General features: G+C 39.0%; 2 protein-coding genes across 13 annotated transcripts in view; one reads left to right on the plus strand and one right to left on the minus strand.

Annotated features, from left to right (window-relative positions):
• Positions 1 to 7,301, minus strand: part of LOC139973386 (prostaglandin reductase 1-like) — a 38,763-nt gene extending 31,462 nt beyond the window's left edge. The window contains exon 1 of the mRNA XM_071980037.1: positions 7,192 to 7,301. The gene's annotated coding sequence lies outside the window, so the exon portion shown is untranslated. The remainder of the gene's footprint in view (positions 1 to 7,191) is intronic.
• Positions 7,302 to 9,164: 1,863 nt separating this feature from the next.
• Positions 9,165 to 20,077, plus strand: part of LOC139973383 (prostaglandin reductase 1-like) — a 29,747-nt gene continuing 18,834 nt past the window's right edge. The window contains exons 1-5 of one of the 12 annotated variants that reach the window (XM_071980024.1): positions 9,198 to 9,270; positions 16,229 to 16,280; positions 16,828 to 16,886; positions 19,308 to 19,425; positions 20,021 to 20,066. In XM_071980024.1, the coding sequence (XP_071836125.1) occupies positions 19,320 to 19,425; positions 20,021 to 20,066 (152 nt within the window). In that variant the 5' untranslated portion in view covers positions 9,198 to 9,270; positions 16,229 to 16,280; positions 16,828 to 16,886; positions 19,308 to 19,319. Of the gene's footprint in view, positions 9,271 to 9,311; positions 9,467 to 16,120; positions 16,281 to 16,466; positions 16,527 to 16,827; positions 16,887 to 19,307; positions 19,426 to 20,020; positions 20,067 to 20,077 lie in introns of those variants that run through there. The other 11 variants (XM_071980023.1, XM_071980026.1, XM_071980027.1 and 8 more) reach the window with 11 other exon arrangements.

The following is a 20,077-nucleotide window of genomic DNA, read 5'->3' on the forward strand; positions in this document are numbered from 1 at the left end:
ATTGTGGCCGTTCTAGCAATGTGTTGATGAGCTTAATATTATTATTGAAGTAATGTATTAGGTACACTGTGTACAATTGATTGAGAAATATGAAGCTGAATGCAAACAGGATCTATACAAACCAGGCCTCGACAATTACGGTCGCCAACTCGCCAATGGCGAGTAGAATTTTGCGACTGGCGAGCAAAAACTGCATTACACTCGACATTTGGCGAGTGGCTCATTCGCTCACTGCCATTTTACGATAGGCTTACTAAACCTATTAACTTGTGAGCCAATCAACAAAGGCTTATTGCCTATTATACAACACCTAATTGTATTCTGGTCATTTCATTGGTCAATTGCTCGTTGATTGCATGCAAAATCCGCTCTATTCCACTCTATGAAATAGAACCATGGGTTATAATTTTTTGGTAGCACTTTTTTCAATGGTAAGAGAGCAGAGAAACCTGTCTGTTCAAAACAATCTTTTGCATAAGTGCATTTTACCCATCTTAATATAATATGTTGTATAAAACAAATAATGAATGGTTTCCATGCGTGCAATAGTGCAAATATTTCATGAGTTGAAAGATGCAATTTGTTCCATTCAACTCGGCTGCGCCTCGTTGAATGGAACATTCCATCTTTCAACTCATGAAATATTTGCACTATTGCACTCATAACCATTCATTATTCGTATATTATACAACACCTAATTATATTCCGGCCATTTGATTGGTCAATTGCTCGTCGATTGCGTGCAAAATCCGCTCATTGCACGCTATGATGATAGAACCATGCGTTATACTTTTTTGGTAGCACTTTTTTTTCAATGGTAAGAGAGCAGAGAAACCTGTCTGTTCAAAACAATATGTTGCATGAGTGCATACAACACCCAATTATATCCAAATTTGAAGGTGTTGTATAAAACAAATAATGAATGGTTTCCATTCGTGCAATCAGGGACGTCGCTAGAGGGGGGTGTGGGGGTTGTCTCACCCCCCCCCCCAATCTTGGTAAAAATGACGATAGTTGGAAAATTTGAGTGCGTCAGTCGGAATTTCCGACTGTCGGAATTTCCGACTGTCGCCAGCTTCAATTCGGAATTTCCGACTGTCGCACTCTAATTTTTCTGACTGTCGCACTCTTATTTTCATATGTTCTTGTAATTTGTGAGTGGCATAACATTTTCGATCAAAATTGACCTTTAATCAGTCATATTTACCACGTTTTCCTCGTCACATTGAGAAATTGTATCTCGCGATCCTTATACTCCACCATACAAAACTTCGTATGATTTTGAATACATTACTTCATCATCGAGTGTAACGGGACCACGAAAAAGCTTTGGGCCCTAATCCATGCAGCACGCCTTGGACCACCTAACCAATGGGTAACATTAACTCTAAGGACATTGTAGAAGAGTACCATAATGCGTCTTGCCCGGTCCAAAGAGTGCTTGACCAATTGAAATGACCATTAAATCATTACTTCTTTAATGAGTGAAACGGGACCACGAAAAAGCTTTGGGCCCTAATCCATGCAGCACGCTTTGGACCACCTAACCAATGGGTAACATGTACTCTAAGGACATTGTAGAAGAGTACCGTAATGCGTCTTGCCCGGTCCAAAGAGTGCTTGACCAATTAAACTGACCATTAAATCATTACTTCATCATCGAGTGTAACGGGACCACGAAAAAGCTTTGGGCCCTAATCCATGCAGCACGCTTTGGACCACCAAACCGATGGTTAACATGAACTCTAAGGACATTGTAGAAGAGTACCATAATGCGTCTTGCCCGGTCCAAAGCGTGCTTGACCAATTAAACTGATCATTAAATCATTACTTCATCATCGAGTGTAACGGGACCACGAAAAAGCTTTGGGCCCTAATCCATGCAGCACGCTTTGGACCACCAAACCGATGGTTAATATGAACTCTAAGGACATTGTAGAAGAGTACCATAATGCGTCTTGCCCGGTCCAAAGCGTGCTTGACCAATTAAACTGACCATGAAATCATTACTTCATCATCGAGTGTAACGGGACCACGAAAAAGCTTTGGGCCCTAACCCATGCAGCACGCTTTGGACCGGGCAAGACGCATTATGGTACTATTCTACAATGTCTTTAGAGTACATGTTACCGATTGGTTAGGTGGTCCAAGGCGTGTTGCATGGATGAGGGCCCAAAGCTTTTTCGTGGTCCCGTTACACTCGATGATGTAGTAATGATTTAGTGGTCATCTAAATTGGTCAAGCACGCTTTGGACCGGGCAAGACGCATTATGGTACTCTTTTACAATGTCTTTAGAGTACATGTTACCGATTGGTTAGGTGGTCCAAGGCGTACTGCATGGATTAGGGCCCAAAGCTTTTTCGTGGTCCCGTTACACTCATCGGAAGAAGTAATGATTTAGTGGTCATTTAAATTGGTCAAGCACGCTTTGGACCGGGCAAGACGCATTATGGTACTCTTCTACAATGTCATTAGAGTTCATGTTAACCATCGGTTGGGTGGTCCAAAGCATGCTGCATGGATTAGGGCCCAAAGTTTTTTCGTGGTCCCGTTACACTCGATGATGTAGTAATGATTTAATGGTCATTTAAATTGGTCAAGCACGCTTTGGACCGGGCAAGACGCATTATGGTACTCTTCTACAATGTCCTTAGAGTTCATGTTAACCATCGGTTGGGTGGTCCAAAGCGTGCTGCATGGGTTAGGGCCCAAAGCTTTTTCGTGGTCCCGTTACACTCGATGATGAAGTAATGATTTCATGGTCAGTTTAATTGGTCAAGCACGCTTTGGACCGGGCAAGACGCATTATGGTACTCTTCTACAATGTCCTTAGAGTTCATGTTAACCATCGGTTTGGTGGTCCAAAGCGTGCTGCATGGATTAGGGCCCAAAGGTTTTTCGTGGTCCCGTTACACTCGATGATGAAGTAATGATTTCATGGTCAGTTTAATTGGTCAAGCACGCTTTGGACCGGGCAAGACGCATTATGGTACTCTTCTACAATGTCCTTAGAGTTCATGTTAACCATCGGTTTGGTGGTCCAAAGCGTGCTGCATGGATTAGGGCCCAAAGCTTTTTCGTGGTCCCGTTACACTCGATGATGTAGTAATGATTTAATGGTCATTTAAATTGGTCAAGCACGCTTTGGACCGGGCAAGACGCATTATGGTACTCTTCTACAATGTCCTTAGAGTTCATGTTAACCATCGGTTGGGTGGTCCAAAGCGTGCTGCATGGGTTAGGGCCCAAAGCTTTTTCGTGGTCCCGTTACACTCGATGATGAAGTAATGATTTCATGGTCAGTTTAATTGGTCAAGCACTCTTTGGACCGGGCAAGACGCATTATGGTACTCTTCTACAATGTCCTTAGAGTTCATGTTAACCATCGGTTGGGTGGTCCAAAGCGTGCTGCATGGGTTAGGGCCCAAAGCTTTTTCGTGGTCCCGTTACACTCGATGATGAAGTAATGATTTCATGGTCAGTTTAATTGGTCAAGCACTCTTTGGACCGGGCAAGACGCATTATGGTACTCTTCTACAATGTCATTAGAGTTCATGTTAACCATCGGTTTGGTGGTCCAAAGCGTGCTGCATGGATTAGGGCCCAAAGGTTTTTCGTGGTCCCGTTACACTCGATGATGAAGTAATGATTTCATGGTCAGTTTAATTGGTCAAGCACGCTTTGGACCGGGCAAGACGCATTATGGTACTCTTCTACAATGTCCTTAGAGTTCATGTTAACCATCGGTTTGGTGGTCCAAAGCGTGCTGCATGGATTAGGGCCCAAAGCTTTTTCGTGGTCCCGTTACACTCGATGATGAAGTAATGATTTAATGGTCATTTAAATTGGTCAAGCACGCTTTGGACCGGGCAAGACGCATTATGGTACTCTTCTATAATGTCCTTAGAGTTCATGTTAACCATCGGTTTGGTGGTCCAAAGCGTGCTGCATGGATTAGGGCCCAAAGCTTTTTCGTGGTCCCGTTACACTCGATGATGAAGTAATGATTTAATGGTCAGTTTAATTGGTCAAGCACGCTTTGGACCGGGCAAGACGCATTATGGTACTCTTCTACAATGTCCTTAGAGTTCATGTTAACCATCGGTTTGGTGGTCCAAAGCGTGCTGCATGGATTAGGGCCCAAAGCTTTTTCGTGGTCCCGTTACACTCGATGATGAAGTAATGATTTAATGGTCAGTTTAATTGGTCAAGCACTCTTTGGACCGGGCAAGACGCATTATGGTACTCTTTTACAAAGTCCTTAGAGTACATGTTACCCATTGGTTAGGTGGTCCAAAGCGTGCTGCATGGATTAGGGCCCAAAGCTTTTTCATGGTCCAATTACACTCATTAAAGAAGTAATGATTTAGTGGTCATTTAAATTGGTCAAGCACTCTTTGGACCGGGCAAGACGCATTACGGTACTCTTCTACAATGTCCTTAGAGTACATGTTACCCATTGGTTAGGTGGTCCAAAGCGTGCTGCATGGATTAGGGCCCAAAGCTTTTTCGTGGTCCCGTTTCACTCATTAAAGAAGTAATGATTTAATGGTCATTTCAATTGGTCAAGCACTCTTTGGACCGGGCAAGACGCATTATGGTACTCTTCTACAATGTCCTTAGAGTTAATGTTACCCATTGGTTAGGTGGTCCAAGGCGTGCTGCATGGATTAGGGCCCAAAGCTTTTTCGTGGTCCCGTTACACTCATTGAAGAAGTAATGATTTAATGGTCATTTAAATTGGTCAAGCACTCTTTGGACCGGGCAAGACGCATTATGTTACCCTTTTACAAGGTCCTCAGACTTCCCATGACCCATTGGTTGGGCGGTCCAAGGCGTGCTGGATTTGATTAGGGCCCAAATGTTTTTATTTCAGTTCCCGTTACATTTATTTAAAAAAAATGTTGATTTAATGGTCATTTAAATTGGTCAAGCACTCTTTGGACCGGGCAAGACGCATTATGGTATCCTTCTACAATGTGTTAAGAATTCATATGACCCATTGGTAAGGTGGTCCAAGGCGTGCTAGTCTTGATTAGGGCCTAAAGTATTTTTTTTACATTAATTTAAGAGCTGATGAAGTACTGGTCATTTTAGTTGGTCAAAAACTATTTGGACCGGGCAAGATGCATTATGGTACCCTTCTACATAGTTATTAGAGTTCATATGACCCATGGGCCATAGATAAACCTCTTTCCACGACCATATGTTGAACATCTTGTAAGAAAGCTTTTGTCTTGCCAGAGGTGTTACGTCGATACCATTGTCGAATACGTAACTGAATCGGTAGCAGTTACTCATTCGCGAATGTCGAACGAGGAACGGGGAATAAGTATCTAACTTCACACCGGTTAGGTGATAAGGCATATCTGACCAGCGTTACCAGCGGCAAATGACAAAAAACGCTAGATTTGCAAAAGTAAAACCCCAGAAAACGCTAGATATAGATTTTCATGAACATATGTAATGTAGCCTATTACTTTTCATCACAAGTTGCACTTATTCATATGATAGACAGTTTTATAATTATTTTAACAAATTTCAAGTCATAATGGCTCAGAATCATAACAAAACAACTGTAGAATCAACAAAATTACAAGTAATTCAGACGAAATTGAACTGCAAGAAACGATTCTCGTCTCAATCCGCGGTAAGGCTGTGTACGTAGTGTATACATAAACTCACACAAAAGCCCACAGTTCCGCTCCTCACGTTTACTACATGCACATGTGCGCCTCAGCTGTACGTACGTTCTGCATTATTCATAATAAATATATCGACCGCGATAACATTGTGTAAAAGTAACATATAAATAGGTTCAGTGTGTTGCCAAGGGGTAATTTCACCTCGAATGTTTCGGATACGTGCAATTTTTTTTTTTTGTGAACCATCAATTTTGGGCAAAAAACGCTAGATTTGGCCAATTTTGAAGAAAAAAAACGTACGCTAGAACACCAGAAAAGTCTAAAATCGTTAAATCTAGTGTAAAAACGCTAACGCTGGTAACCAAAGATATTTCACCTTCGGATGAAATACCTTTGGTAACACATTGTAACCCTAATTCGCAAGTCAGTAATATGGGCATAGCTTCGGCTTTTGTCGACAAACTTTCAGTTCTGTTACCAGATTGTAAACCCTTATTATGGCTTGCAAGAAAAGACGAAACTTTGAGTTCATCGGGTGTCGAAGAACTTGGGAGGATGACTGATCATTGTAGGACTTTGCTGCTAAATGATCAGAACAACCCAGATGGCTTGAAGAAATAAAGAGAAAATTCAAAATGAGTGGGCTCAACTCAAGTCTCAAGTCAGTGGCAAACATATTCCATTTGGTCCCCTATCCCAGCTTTTAATCCAGGAAGGCTGCAACTATCCTCTGTTGTCTAAATTATTTAAAGCAATGGTGGTTCTGCCAGTGAGTTCTGCAGCTTGTGAAAAGGGATTCTCAACCGTCAATAGAATCAAAATTTCTCACTGAACACTTCTCTTGCCCCAGACTCTAAAGGATTTAACGCAAATTTCTGAGAATGGCTGGTAAATAACAGATTTCAACCCGACCACATCAATTGACAAGAGGTAATTTTCCAGCAAAGGGCGACGTCACACCGACGGATATCGATCCCCAAACACAACGCAAACCACCACCAACGAACGACTCATCGGAGGAAGATCTAGTTTGCCAATCCCCCCCACCCCCCCAATCCATATCTTCGAACGATTCAACTTCATTCAACACCATCATTTATTCATTTTCCCAAAGATAACTAAGCAATTAATATAATATATTAAAAATAATTCGCGGGAATCTTAGCAGAAACAGAATGTGTGTTTCCAACAAAAAACAGCCCGCATATTTTCACAAAAAGTTTTTAAAGTATCACAATGTATAACTGCTGTCTGAGCTGTGGTTTCTTCCTTCAACAGCAACAGTATAAATGTATACATTACTATAAGAAAGTTAATTCAAGTGAACTTGAAGCAAGTCCAAGTCGCATGTTTGTTCAACGACCAATGTCAATGGGAGGTAACATCGCTCAATATTTTACGTGCATTATGTACGGAGATTTTTTCAGGTGCGGTGACTTTTTACGAATATCACAAAATTCACCAATACAAACAAGTTACATTGTATAAAGAGAAAGAGAGAGAGAAAGAGAAATTAACATTAACATTAATTAGTAACAACTTACAATACTGTAAATGCACTGCAACTGGAATTCTGAGTGCTCAGTTTGTTCCGCAAGCTGGAGATATGAAAACTTGAATGACTCGATGAGTAAATATACAAGGGCAGCAAGCAGTACTGTATAACACTGTACAACACTGTAAACTGCACAGTCGTCATGAAATTTGTACAAATATGTAAACAAGTGCAAACAATTTACTGCAAAGTTAATGATGCGTTAAACATCTCAGGTCAAAGTTCAACCTTATAGTTGCAAGGTAACTGGATTTATTGTCACTGTGATTTATATATCATAACCGCCCGTAAGGACCATATTTGCCTGACTGGAATCAGGGACATTTATGGCGTTACTGATCTGGGGGAGGGGTCTAAGGGGAGGGGGTGTTGAACATTTTCAAGTGCCTAAGGTGCTTAGATATAAAATGGTGATACTTAGAGGCACTTTTTAGATCAATTTTATTTTCAAAAATGTAGCGTTTTCTTAGATGAAATGTACTTACTTTACGAAAGAGTGCTATAGGCTAGATCGATCTAGCATATTCCACTTTACACTGGCCCACCTGAAATACTGGTTAGTTCCGTTCTGCGACTGCGACTAAATTTTGTTTTTACAATTATTTTACTAATAATGTGGGATATATTCGAAATTCCTGAACATTATGACAAATCGGGGACATTAATGTCCCCCGAAAATGTTCATCGGGGACAGCACACTGCAATCGGGGGCTGTCCCCGAAAATCGGGGACGTCTGGTCACCTTAATATAAAGTGTGTTTTGTCACTTTGAATGTTACAACCTGCTGAAATAACACTATCCGTGTATTGGACATGACTGTGCAAAAAACAGTTTATTAATATGTGGCTCACTATGTATAGTCCATTACATAACTTACTGTGCACACCAGGGGTGGGAAGCTTCCAAAAAGTGGGGGGGGGGCACAACATCAGAGGGGCACTTTCTCATTCCACAACCACCACTCGTAATGCTATAAACCGATACAAGCCCAGCTGACTGTAATGTCTTTCGGGGTGGGGGACGAATTGTTCAACCTCTGACAATGTTCGAACTAACCTGAGAGTTCAGCTGGGGAACTTTTGTGTAAAACTCCGCGGCCTGTCCCGACCCCTTCCCCTATACCCATCCTCTTGCTATTATATATTGCCTTTGTGAAGGCTTGCACTTATTAGCAATTGTAAAATATTTAGCCATACAAGTTTACAAGTTTGTTCAATCTTTGTGCACCTGAGGCTCACTCGTACGGAAGCGTAGAAGGGACATTGCATTGACGAGTTACCAACTTGACAAAACGACAATTATCTGCAAATTGACGAGTTGACGAGATGGTAACGTGACAAAATTCACTTACTACCATCTCGACAAAATGACAAAATTCAGAAAATTGATGCATTGACGAGATAACGGATCTCGTCAATGCAACAATTTTCTGCAAATTGACGAGTTGCACACTTACTACCATCTCGACAAGATGACAAAATTCAGAAAATTGACGAGTTGACGAGATAACGGATCTCGTCAATGCAACAATTTTCTGCAAATTGACGAGTTGCACACTTACTACCATCTCGACAAGATGACAAAATTCAGAAAATTGACGTTTTGACGAGATAACGGATCTCGTCAATGCATCAATTTTCTGCAAATTGACGAGTTGCACACTTACTTCCAAAGATAATTGTCGTTTTGTCAAGTTGGTAACTCGTCAATGCAATGTCCGTTCTACGCTTCCGTACACTCGTGTGAGGTATGTAGAGTACAAATATGCTTAAAAAGTTCATATGACAACAACGTTATGGTTTGCCTAACAACTCACTGGAAGCCACTAAATACTAACCCCTACAGCGGGTCGGACCATTTCGAGTGCCCTCGGAACTCGGTTTCGGGTGCAACTGTGCTCGGCGCTCTCGGTTCCCGAGTTACGTTATTTTGCCCAGGTCTCGGAAGTTAGTTGACTCTATGTAATAACTTGTGAGACCTGCTACTCGAGATAGAGATAGATCTAATAGCGGTTTGAAACGTACTTGTTGTTTTTAAATGATATTTGTAAATAACCAGGTCTTGAAGGTTAGTTGACTCTATGTAATAACTTGTGATAGAGATAAAGATAGATATAATAGCGGTTTTAAACGGTACTTGCAGTTTTTAAAATGATGTATGTACACAACCAGGTCTTGGAGGATCACTTCTCATTCATTGTTTCTTGTATGTACAAAACAGCGTCAGCTAGTGCCATCAGTTAGAAAATAACAGACGGGACGAGGTAATGCGTGCAGTGTTAGTTTCGATTAAATTGATGTAAAGTGGGTGTTTTTGACCCTTTATGGTATCTTGCTAGTATTTTAGAAAGTATTGATGCTTTCAAATTCATTGTTTTGTAAGTGTCACGTTTACAATTTCACACGGACCTGGGCCTAGCCTACTACTATACATGTGTAGCATAACTTCACTACTGTGCATATTGGTTTCGCGATTTGCAAGTAGCCTACATGTCAATAATTAATACGTTAGGTGTGCATGTAAGTTAGCAGTTAGCCCTTTCAGTGTCATGGTGATGATTCATTTTAAAGGTTAAAACCAAATATGTAAGAAAGTCAAATAATGGCCAAATTATATGCCAACTTCATCCACAAATCATGCAATGCGGCCAACGCCCTTACGTGCCCTGGCTTTTCCGTTGAGCGGTATTCGATTGTTTACATTTACCTCTCGCAACCCGGGATTGATGCTACTCAGAAACTGATTTCTTCACAATATGTATGGCCATTCGTCAATAAGGATGTGCTCCCTTGGGCTAGACCTAGACCGTGCATACTTTGTCAGCGATTCAAAGTGAACCGTCACACAGTTTCTCCATATTTGGCAACTTTTCAAGCGCTAGATTTGCGCACCTGCATATAGATCTAGTCGACTCGCTTCCCATATCTAATGGATTCACATATATTTTAACCTGTATAGACTGCTTAACACATTGGCCTGAGGCCATTCCATTACCTGATATATATACTGGCTGAAACTGTTGCACATGCTTTAGTAGAGCATGGGATTGCCATGTTTGGTGTAACAGCTATCATACTGTAGCAACTGATTGTGGTAGTCCATTTGAGCAGGCATGAGAAACGCGGATTTCCGATTATTTTTTTTTTCATTTTCGCGTTTTTTCTCGTAATTCGCGTTTTTTATTATTTTTTATTATTTTTTTTATTTAATTTTTTTTTTAATTTTTTTTTTTTGCCGAACATGCTGGACTGTGAAGGGAAGGAACACCGAATTTGACCAGTGGTGGAATCAAGTAGCACAAAGCAAGCAAAAAAGCCTTTTTTTTGGTTCAAAAAAGCTAATGGATAAATTATACAAGCAGAAATTCCACACTTTTTTTGGGGAGTTACGTGATGTGATAGATTCCATCTAGAGTCCACCATTTTGCATTTAAGCCCTCCTTACCTGACAAAAAAATTCTAAAGGGGAGGGGGACACCCCCTCCTCTTAAACCCCTCCCCCAGGACGGCGATCGATAAATTTCAGATTTTTTTCCCTCGGCTCAGTCTCATCCCTGATTTGAGTCATCGCTTTTTACATCCCTGACCCAACACATGGGCATTCAATGTTGCAGAACCACGGCATACCTTCCTCGTGCCAACAATTTGAATGAAAGATTTCATCGCAAGCATAAGTTATCCCTTAGAAGCTTATATATCAACACTCTTATTCGTTTATTTTTAACTTGACTTAAGTTCAGTTGTCAAAGAGGACTTATAACATACAGTAGCTGAAATCTTGTTTGGCACTACACTACGTTTACCTGGTGAATTCTTTGATTCATCCATCCAGTTAGATTCATTCAGTCCTGCAGATTATGGTCATCGTATTGAGTCAACTAAGCCAGCTGTTTATTTCCCATTCAACCACGGGATTCCTCACATCGTAAATTTTCCGTCGACAATCATGCACCCATGATTTTGTACAGCATGATGCAATTACGTAGCCCTTACAACCCCAGTATGATGGACCTTTTAAAGTTCTTAGCTGGACTGCCAAATATGTTACTCTTGATATTAATGGTAGAGATTCAACAGTTAGCATCCATCATTTTAAGGTAGGTCATCTGTATATCTGGAGATGCTGAGGTCATCACCTCACATGATTAGGGATCAACCGGATCCACATTTTTGAATCCGGCCGGAACCGGTTTTTCATTACACAAAAAAAAATCATTAATAAGAAGTTGAAATATGAAACAAGGAGCAAATCTTAGGTGAGGTATACGCATATCTATCTTTTATCTCTTCTTTAAAATGGAATTGAATGTTCATTAGAACACTTAATGATTTAGGTTTTTCATGAACTTTGAGGAACTTTCAATATTAAACTGATGAAGGCTGCAAGAAATGATTTCACTGCAAACTGTATTTGTTGTATATATAGCTTCATATTATTACAGTAGTTGTATTATTTGGTTGATCTTTAGAAACAGTGGGTCCGACCATTGAGAATATTAAATTAAACATGTTAAACCTAATTTTTCCTTACTTTGAATGTTTTTATTAATTTTTGGAAATAGTATATACATTGATTTAAGTTAATACCAACACCTTTTTAAGGAATAATTCAGGCCAGATTTTGAAAAAGATCCAGACAGAGTTTGAAAAGATCCAGTCGGATATTTTTCAAAATCCTGGAATCCTGGAACTGGAACCGGATAATTGCTCACTATCCGGCCGGATAGTCCGGCCGGACCGGGTATCCGGTGCATCCCTACACATGATCTTGTACCTATCTGCGACTCACCCTTAACAAACCCTTATGATATGACTTGTGACCCTTGCCTCCATTCTTAACTGAAAGGGCTTGACAAACTCCTATTATATGACCGTTGACCTTTGTTTCTATTTGCACAGATGCTGAAAGGGCTTGAAAACTCTTATAATATGACCTGTAACCCTTGCCTCTATTCCTAACTGAGAGGGGTTGACAAACTCTTTATATAATATGACCTTTGCCTCCATTCTTAACTGAAAGGGGTGGTATAAATCTTGGATAGTTCTCATTCTTGGTCTGAGGAGATCCTCGTTTTTGAGCTCAAAATGCCTACTGTTTTTGGATGGATGTACAAATGTCATTTGAGCTTTAAGTGTGAAAGCATTGTTGCAATTTCAAGAGGAAAAGCTTTAAATCTCATGCTTGTCATGTGCCATAGGCTACAGTATGTACTGTATGTGTTCAATAATTATATAGATGAAGCTTTTGTCTTTAGTGGAGGTTAAAGGTCATTTGAAATTGATCACTGTCAAATTATAAAAACCTTTTTAAAACACAGAACTACATTTCAAGGTGAGAAATATAATTTGAGGTTGCCTGAAATAAGAGAGAAAGCTATGAATTGATACTGTCCTGAGCAAAGAATGAGCCCATACCTGAATTTATGTGCCAAGCTTTATACTGGACAGTTAAAATTTCTAGACATCCTACAATCAGCCATATTTAAAGGCATTGAAGACTCGCCCCAAACCATGTGCGGCTATCTGTAAAAGTTAACTTTCCGTTTTGTTTGTGTCGCTACAAAATGCAGACAGTACAGTAATGAAACGTGATACCTTGTTATTCAGTTGGACCTGAGATGTCCATCGCTGTATTGTTTGTACACTGTGCTGTGGGTATTGACCACAGCTGTATGTACTGACTATACACTAGTGTCTAATTACCGATGGTAGCAAGCTGTGTGTGTATTTTCTGCGATTGATGGTGGTGTCTAACACTTCTGTTACACCTCATTCGAAACTAGGTCAGATTACCGGCATTAGATGTTTCTTTTGGCGCGAGTCTTCACACCCTTTAAAGTTGATCAAATCGTATGTTATCACACAAACTTTAGATTTTGAGAATTTTTGCCATAAATTTGCTTATTAAACGGGATTAGTAAAATTATGAAATATATCTGCATGATTGGCAAAGTGTTAATGTTCAAGCAAATGGAAATACTTGTTTTGGCTAGAAAAAGCTATTTATAAGGATTTTATCTTAGTTTGATGAATTCATATCATGGTTGAGTAAGCTTAGTTTAAATTGTAAACTTTAGCAAGCTCGAAATATTGTTTCATAGACTTTATTCTGTGATATATGTTTAATCCCTGACACCAGAAGCTTAAAGGTATATATATCTATGATAAATACAGCTAATTTCCTACTTATTACAGTAAGGTTTCATACAAAAGAAAACAAAAAAATACAGCTCCTCTTCATAAAGAACAGCTGTGAGAATAGTGATTGATTTAAAAAATATTTCATGTAAAATTTGAGAGTGTGTCGAGCATCTGATGTGACAACGATTGAAACAGTGCCTGTTGATGTGTATTACATTCTGAGAGAAACTGCAAACATAATTTGTAACAAGGACTGGTAGAGTGAGTGCATTTACATAATATAGTGTTTAGTTGGTACAGTGAGATGCATTTACATAATATAGTCTTTACAGTAGCTGGTACAGTGAGTGCATTTACATAATATAGTGTTTAGCTGGTACAGTGAGTGCATTTATATAATACTATTTAGCTGGTATAGTGAGTGCATTTATATAATATAGTGTTTAACTGGCACAGTGAGTGCATTTATATAATATAGTGTTTAGCTGGTACAGTGAGTGCATTTACATCATATTGTGTTTAGTTGGTACAGTGAGTGCATTTACATCATATAGTGTTTAGCTGGAACAGTGAGTGCATTTACATCATATAGTATTTAGTTGGTACAGTGAGTGCATTTATATTGTTTAGCTGGTACAGTGAGTGCATTTACATAATATAGTGTTTAGCTGGTACAGTGAGTGCATTTACATAATATAGTGTTTAGCTGGTACAGTGAGTGCATTTTAAATCATATAGTGTTTAGCTGGTACAGTACCAGTGCATTTACATAATATAGTGTTAAGCTGGTACATTGAGTGCATTTAAATTATATAGTGTTTAGCTGGTACAGTGAGTGCATTTATATCATATTGTTGAGCTGGTACAGTGAGTGCATTTATAGTGTTTAGCTGGTACAGTGAGTACATGTACATAATATAGTGTTAAGCTGGTACAGTGAGTGCATTTACATAATATAGTGTTTAGCTGGTACAGTACCAGTGCATTTACATAATATAGTGTTAAGCTGGTACATTGAGTGCATTTAAATTATATAGTGTTTAGCTGGTACAGTACCAGTGCATTTACATAATATAGTGTTAAGCTGGTACATTGAGTGCATTTAAACTATATAGTGTTTAGCTGGTACAGTGAGTGCATTTATATCATATTGTTTAGCTGGTACAGTGAGTGCATTTATATTGTTTATCTGATACAGTGAGTACATTTACATAATATAGTGTTTAGCTGGTACAGTGAGTGCATTTATATTGTTTAGCTGGTACAGTGAGTGCATTTACAGTGAGTGCATTTACATAATATAAGTGTTTAGCTAGTACAGTGAGTGCATTTAAATCATATAGTGTTTAGCTGGTACATTGAGTGCATTTACATAATATAGTGTTTAGCTGGTACAGTGAGTGCATTTAAATCATATAGTGTTTAGCTGGTACAGTACCAGTGCATGCATTTACATAATATAGTATTTAGCTGGTACAGTGAGTGCTTTTATATAATACTATTTAGCTGGTATAGTGAGTGCATTTATATAATATAGTGTTTAGCTGGCACAGTGAGTGCATTTGTATAATATAGTGTTAATCTGATACAGTGAGTGCATTTACATCATATAGTGTTTAGCTTGTACAGTGAGTGCATTTAAATCATATAGTGTTTAGCTGGTACAGTGAGTGCATTTACATAATATAGTGTTTAGCTGGTACAGTGAGTGCATTTAAATCATATAGTGTTTAGCTGGTACAGTACCAGTGCATTTACATAATATAGTTTTTAGCTGGTACAGTACCAGTGCATTTACATAATATAGTGTTTAGCTTGTACAGTGAGTGCATTTACATAATATAGTGTTTAGTTGGTACAGTGAGTGCATTTATATCATATTGTACAGTGAGTGCATTTAAGTCATAGTGTTTAGCTGGTACAGTACCAGTGCATTTACATAATATAGTGTTTTGCTGGTACAGTGAGTGCATTTAAATCATATGGTGTTTAGCTGGTACAGTGAGTGCATTTAGATCATATAGTGTTAAGCTGGTACAGTACCAGTGCATTTACATAATATAGTGTTTAGCTGGTACATTGAGTGTATTTAAATTATATAGTGTTTAGCTGGTACAGTGAGTGCATTTATATTGTTTATCTGATACAGTGAGTGCATTTACATAATATAGTGTTTAGCTGGTACAGTGAGTGCATTTATATTGTTTAGCTGGTACAGTGAGTGCATTTACATAATATAGTGATTAGCTGGTACAGTGAGTGCATTTACATGCAAAGTTTTTATTCCACACCCCTTCCCTCCCCCTCCTCCTTTGAAACCCCTATCCCAGGTTCTGCACACATCTCATGCAGGTACCCCCACCCCCTTTTTAGGAATCTAACTGATCCCTGTAGAATCTCTCTGAATTTTTGCAGTGTCATTTATTAACCTATTTCTGTAAACAATCTATATATTGTTACTGAGTGAGTGCTGCATGTTTATATTGCACCATAGTGTGCACAATAAGTTCTGTAATGGACTATGTATATACATAGTGAGCCACATACTAATATATAGATGTTTTTTTGCACAGTCATGTCCAATACACTGATAGTGTTATACCAGTAGGTAGCAACACCCAAAGTGACATTGAGCATACTTTATATATAAATCACAATGACAATAAATCCAGGTACCAACTATAAGGTTGAACTTTGACCTGAGATATTTTGTGCATCATAAACTTTGCAGTACATTGTTTGCACTTGTCGAAATATTGTACAAAGTTCATGATGACCGTGCATGAGTTTAGCGGAGTACTGTGTTACTGGTGTACACGAGTGCTTGCTGCTCTTATCATCAGTGTAATTTACTCATCGTGTCATTCAATATTTTATTTCTGCAGCTTGGGGAACAAACTGAGCAATCAGAAGTCCAGTCAGTGAATTTACAGTATTGTAAGTTGTTACTAATTAATGTTAATTTCTTCCTCTCTCTCTCTCTTAATACAATGTAACTTGTGTGTATTTGTGAATTTTTTGATATTTATTACTTATAATACTACTAGGAAAGTTCAGTGTGCATTGTTTAGTGTGCAGTTCGTATGATATATATATTGTCTAGACAGTGCAGTAGAATTGCTCCTGCAGTTTGCGGAACAAACTGAGCACTCAGAAGTCCAGTTGCAGTGAATTTACAGTATTGTAAGTTGTTTTGATGTAAATTTATCTCTCTCTGTATATATATATTTTATATAAATCATGTGACAATAAATCCTGGTACTGTACCGACTATAAAGTTGAACTTTGACCTGAGTTGTTATTGCTTCATAAAGTTTGCAGTAACTTGTTTGCACGTGTTCAAATATTGTAAAATATAAAATTTCCATGATGACTGTGCATTAATTTAGCAGAGTACTGTGTAACTGGTGTACAGGACAGGCTGCTTGCTGCTATATAAACAGTATATTCACTCATCGAGTCATTCGATTATTCATTTCTGCAGCTTGCGGAACAAAGTACTGAGCACTCAGAAGTCCAGTTGCAGTGAATTTACAGTAAATTGTAAGTTGTTACTAATTAATATTAATTTCTCTCTCTCTCTTAATACATTGTAACTTGTTTGTATTTGTGAATTGTTTTGATATTTATTACTTATTTTCAGTCTTTAGGGTGCAGTTTATATATTGTAAAGGACTGTGCAGTACAATTGTACCTGCAGTATCTCAATAGGAGCTTTGGTCAAGTCTATTTATAAAAATTTCAATCACCTTTCCAGTTGTAGTTACAGTTTCAATGGACAGTCAGTTTTGGGTCTATAAAGTTTCTGAGCCTTCCAAACTCATTATTACTGTCTGACAGCAGTGGTGGAGCATCCATATAGTCAGAGGGGGATGCCCCGGCCCCCCCCTGACGGAGTCAAACGGACTGCTAGCGCCCTTTTTCAGCTTTTACCACTTTTTACTTATTCGCGATTATTGACTTTTTTATTGCGCTCTCAAATACCGATTGACATTTGTCACATTTTGTTGGTGTAATTTTCTGACAAAATGGCGATGACACCTATTTATTCTTCGTTTATCTGCAAATTAGCAAGGCCCGGAAAGGGTCATTTCCGGTGATCTAGGGAGTATCTTTACTCAAAAAATTTCTGTACTCTCCGCGCCAACCTGTGGTGGCGCTCTGCTTAGATAGTGTCGAAAGCGCCCCTCACAGACCATTCTCGTCCCCCTGACCAATACCCCTAGCTCGGCCACTGTCTGACAGATGAAAGAGTCCTGCCTGGTACTTGTATACTGCAGGCTTTTAATGACTGCTGTTCATAGCAGGGGTTGAGGCAGAAATGGTAGATGTGGGTGCAGTCTAAAGTTTTAAAGTGGGTGTCCTACTGTACCTTATTTGGGCAACATGCTGCAGAAGGCTTCATTGCAATCGCAAAGTGATCGCCCCTCACGGTGGGGGTCAATGGGCCTGCCTTCGGGGCCCAAGCTTATGGGGGTTAAGGGGCAATGCCCCCTTTATAAACTGTGCATTTTCAGGTATCGGAGGCTAAAAGGCAAGTTGTTTAGTTAGGCAAAATAAGATTTGATTGGTAAAATTAGGGAAAGTCGGAAACAAAAAACCCCCAAAACAAACAAAAACAATATTGACATCATTGTATCATTTCTGTAACTCTGTATATATGCATACTCTCTACTGAAAACTTGAGAAAACTTTGCACAGTTTCATATATTTTTTGCAAGCCGAGCACGGAAAAATACGCCGTCATTTCGCCAAAACTAATTGTGGAAAATACGGCTGGACGGCTGGCTGCCTAAACCACTGGTTCATGGTACTAATTACATAGGGTGCATACCGTATATATGGTACCTTATATTTTTGAAGGCCCAAAAGCATATGTTATCCTGTGGAATTCTGCAATTCTCCGGTAGGAATCTATCCCAAATATGCTAGAAGTTAGTCAAGAACGGTCACTCATGTTCTAATATCACCAGACATTTATACCTGTAAACTAATTATTTACCACAGTGGTCAGAACTAGTTGTATACCACTCTGTAATCTCTCTTTTGAGGGTCAGAGCCTTCAGAAATGTAGCTTTTGAAAAGAAACCTGTTAATGATTATAGCTAAGATTAAAACACTAATTAAACATTTTGTTGCAAAGGTTGCATATTAAGTTACTATTTATGAAAAATCTGGGGTGGGGGGAGGGGAGGGGGGATAGTGATGACAGGTGTGGGTGTAACAGTGTGTAGCTCAAATCTGTGAAGTTTTATGATTGACAATGATATTCATACAGTGGCTTTTCATAGTTAGTGTGTAGAAGTACCACATTAAGTACAAGAAGTTTATTGTTTTTTGGCGGAGGTCAAAGGTCAATTAGGGTCACCAGGGGTGAAAATGTGAAAACCTCGTAAACACGATATCTCAAGAAGGGAAGCATGGGCAGACCTCATATTTAGTGTGTAGGAGGACCACATTGTTTAAAAGAAGCCTATTATTTTAAGTGGAGGGCAAAGGTCATTTGGGGTCACCAGGGGTCAAAATGTGAAAACCTTGTAATCACAATATCTGCAATACTGGAAGCTTGGGTTGACCTCTAATTTAGTGTTTAGAAGTACCACATTGATTTAAAGAAGCCTATTGTTTGTGGTGGAGGTCAAAGGTCATTTGGGGTCATCAGAGGTCAAATCGTGAAACCCTTGTAAACCCTCATTATATACATTACGTCAGATTCATGAAGAAAACTGCTCATGTTACACCATCGAAACCACAATGCATTTTTGCATTCTGGTTTTGTTTGTAAAGATCCTGTTTGCATTCAGCTTCATATTTCTGAATCAGTTGTGCACAGTGTACCAAATAATACATTACTCAATCATAATAAGCTCATCAACACATTGCCAGATGGGCAACAATTAATGCTGCAATAATTATGTGCTTCTGTTTAATCTGTACATTATATTCTATGTTCCCCATGCACAGAATAACAGTATCATGGCCAAAGGAAAGAAATGGGTGCTGGTAAAGCACTTTGATGGTCTACCAAAGCGTACAGACCTAGAAATAAAAGAGTTTGATCTTCCGAAATTGAAAGATGGAGGTAAGTTACAATTGACATGAACTGCACTTAATGAGGAGTGGGGGGGGGGGGGAGGGGTACTGGTAAGGGGGAGAGGTAGATTACCAGTGTGCTATAAGGCATCAACCTCTCATTATGTACAGCAAGGGTTGCAGAGGGGGTGAGCTTTACAGGACACATCATTCTTTTCTTAGGTGTGATATTTGAGTTATAATATTGCTTTCATAATGAGAGTAACACTGTGATTTCCTTTGATCCTCTATAGCAAATTGACCAGGAAGCTGTTAACAAGATACCTGGGATCCATCTGATCCCTCTGATCCCTCTGATCCCTCTGATCCCTGCTTTGAAGATGCCATGTATGCAATAATATAGTGTATTTGTATTAATTTCCCATTTGGTGTAATTAAGCACAGTATGCATCAGCTCATTATTGTCACTGCATTGCTAGCTCTATTGTCCACTCTGCTGTGTTTATAAAGTAGCAGGAATTTTCATAGTGCATTTGTTACCCCTCAGTTCGTTCCAGGAAACTCTCTAGAAACTCTTATGCTATTTTTTTTATGAATCTTAATATTGAGTTTATTTAACATTCTTTCTCTTGCTTTACTCGCAGATGTTTTATTGGAGACAGTGGTGCTAACAGTGGATCCTTACATGAGGTAAAAATCAG

The sequence above is a fragment of the Apostichopus japonicus genome, chromosome 9 (genome assembly GCF_037975245.1).
Source record: "Apostichopus japonicus isolate 1M-3 chromosome 9, ASM3797524v1, whole genome shotgun sequence".
Taxonomy (NCBI): Eukaryota; Metazoa; Echinodermata; class Holothuroidea; order Aspidochirotida; family Stichopodidae; genus Apostichopus; species Apostichopus japonicus.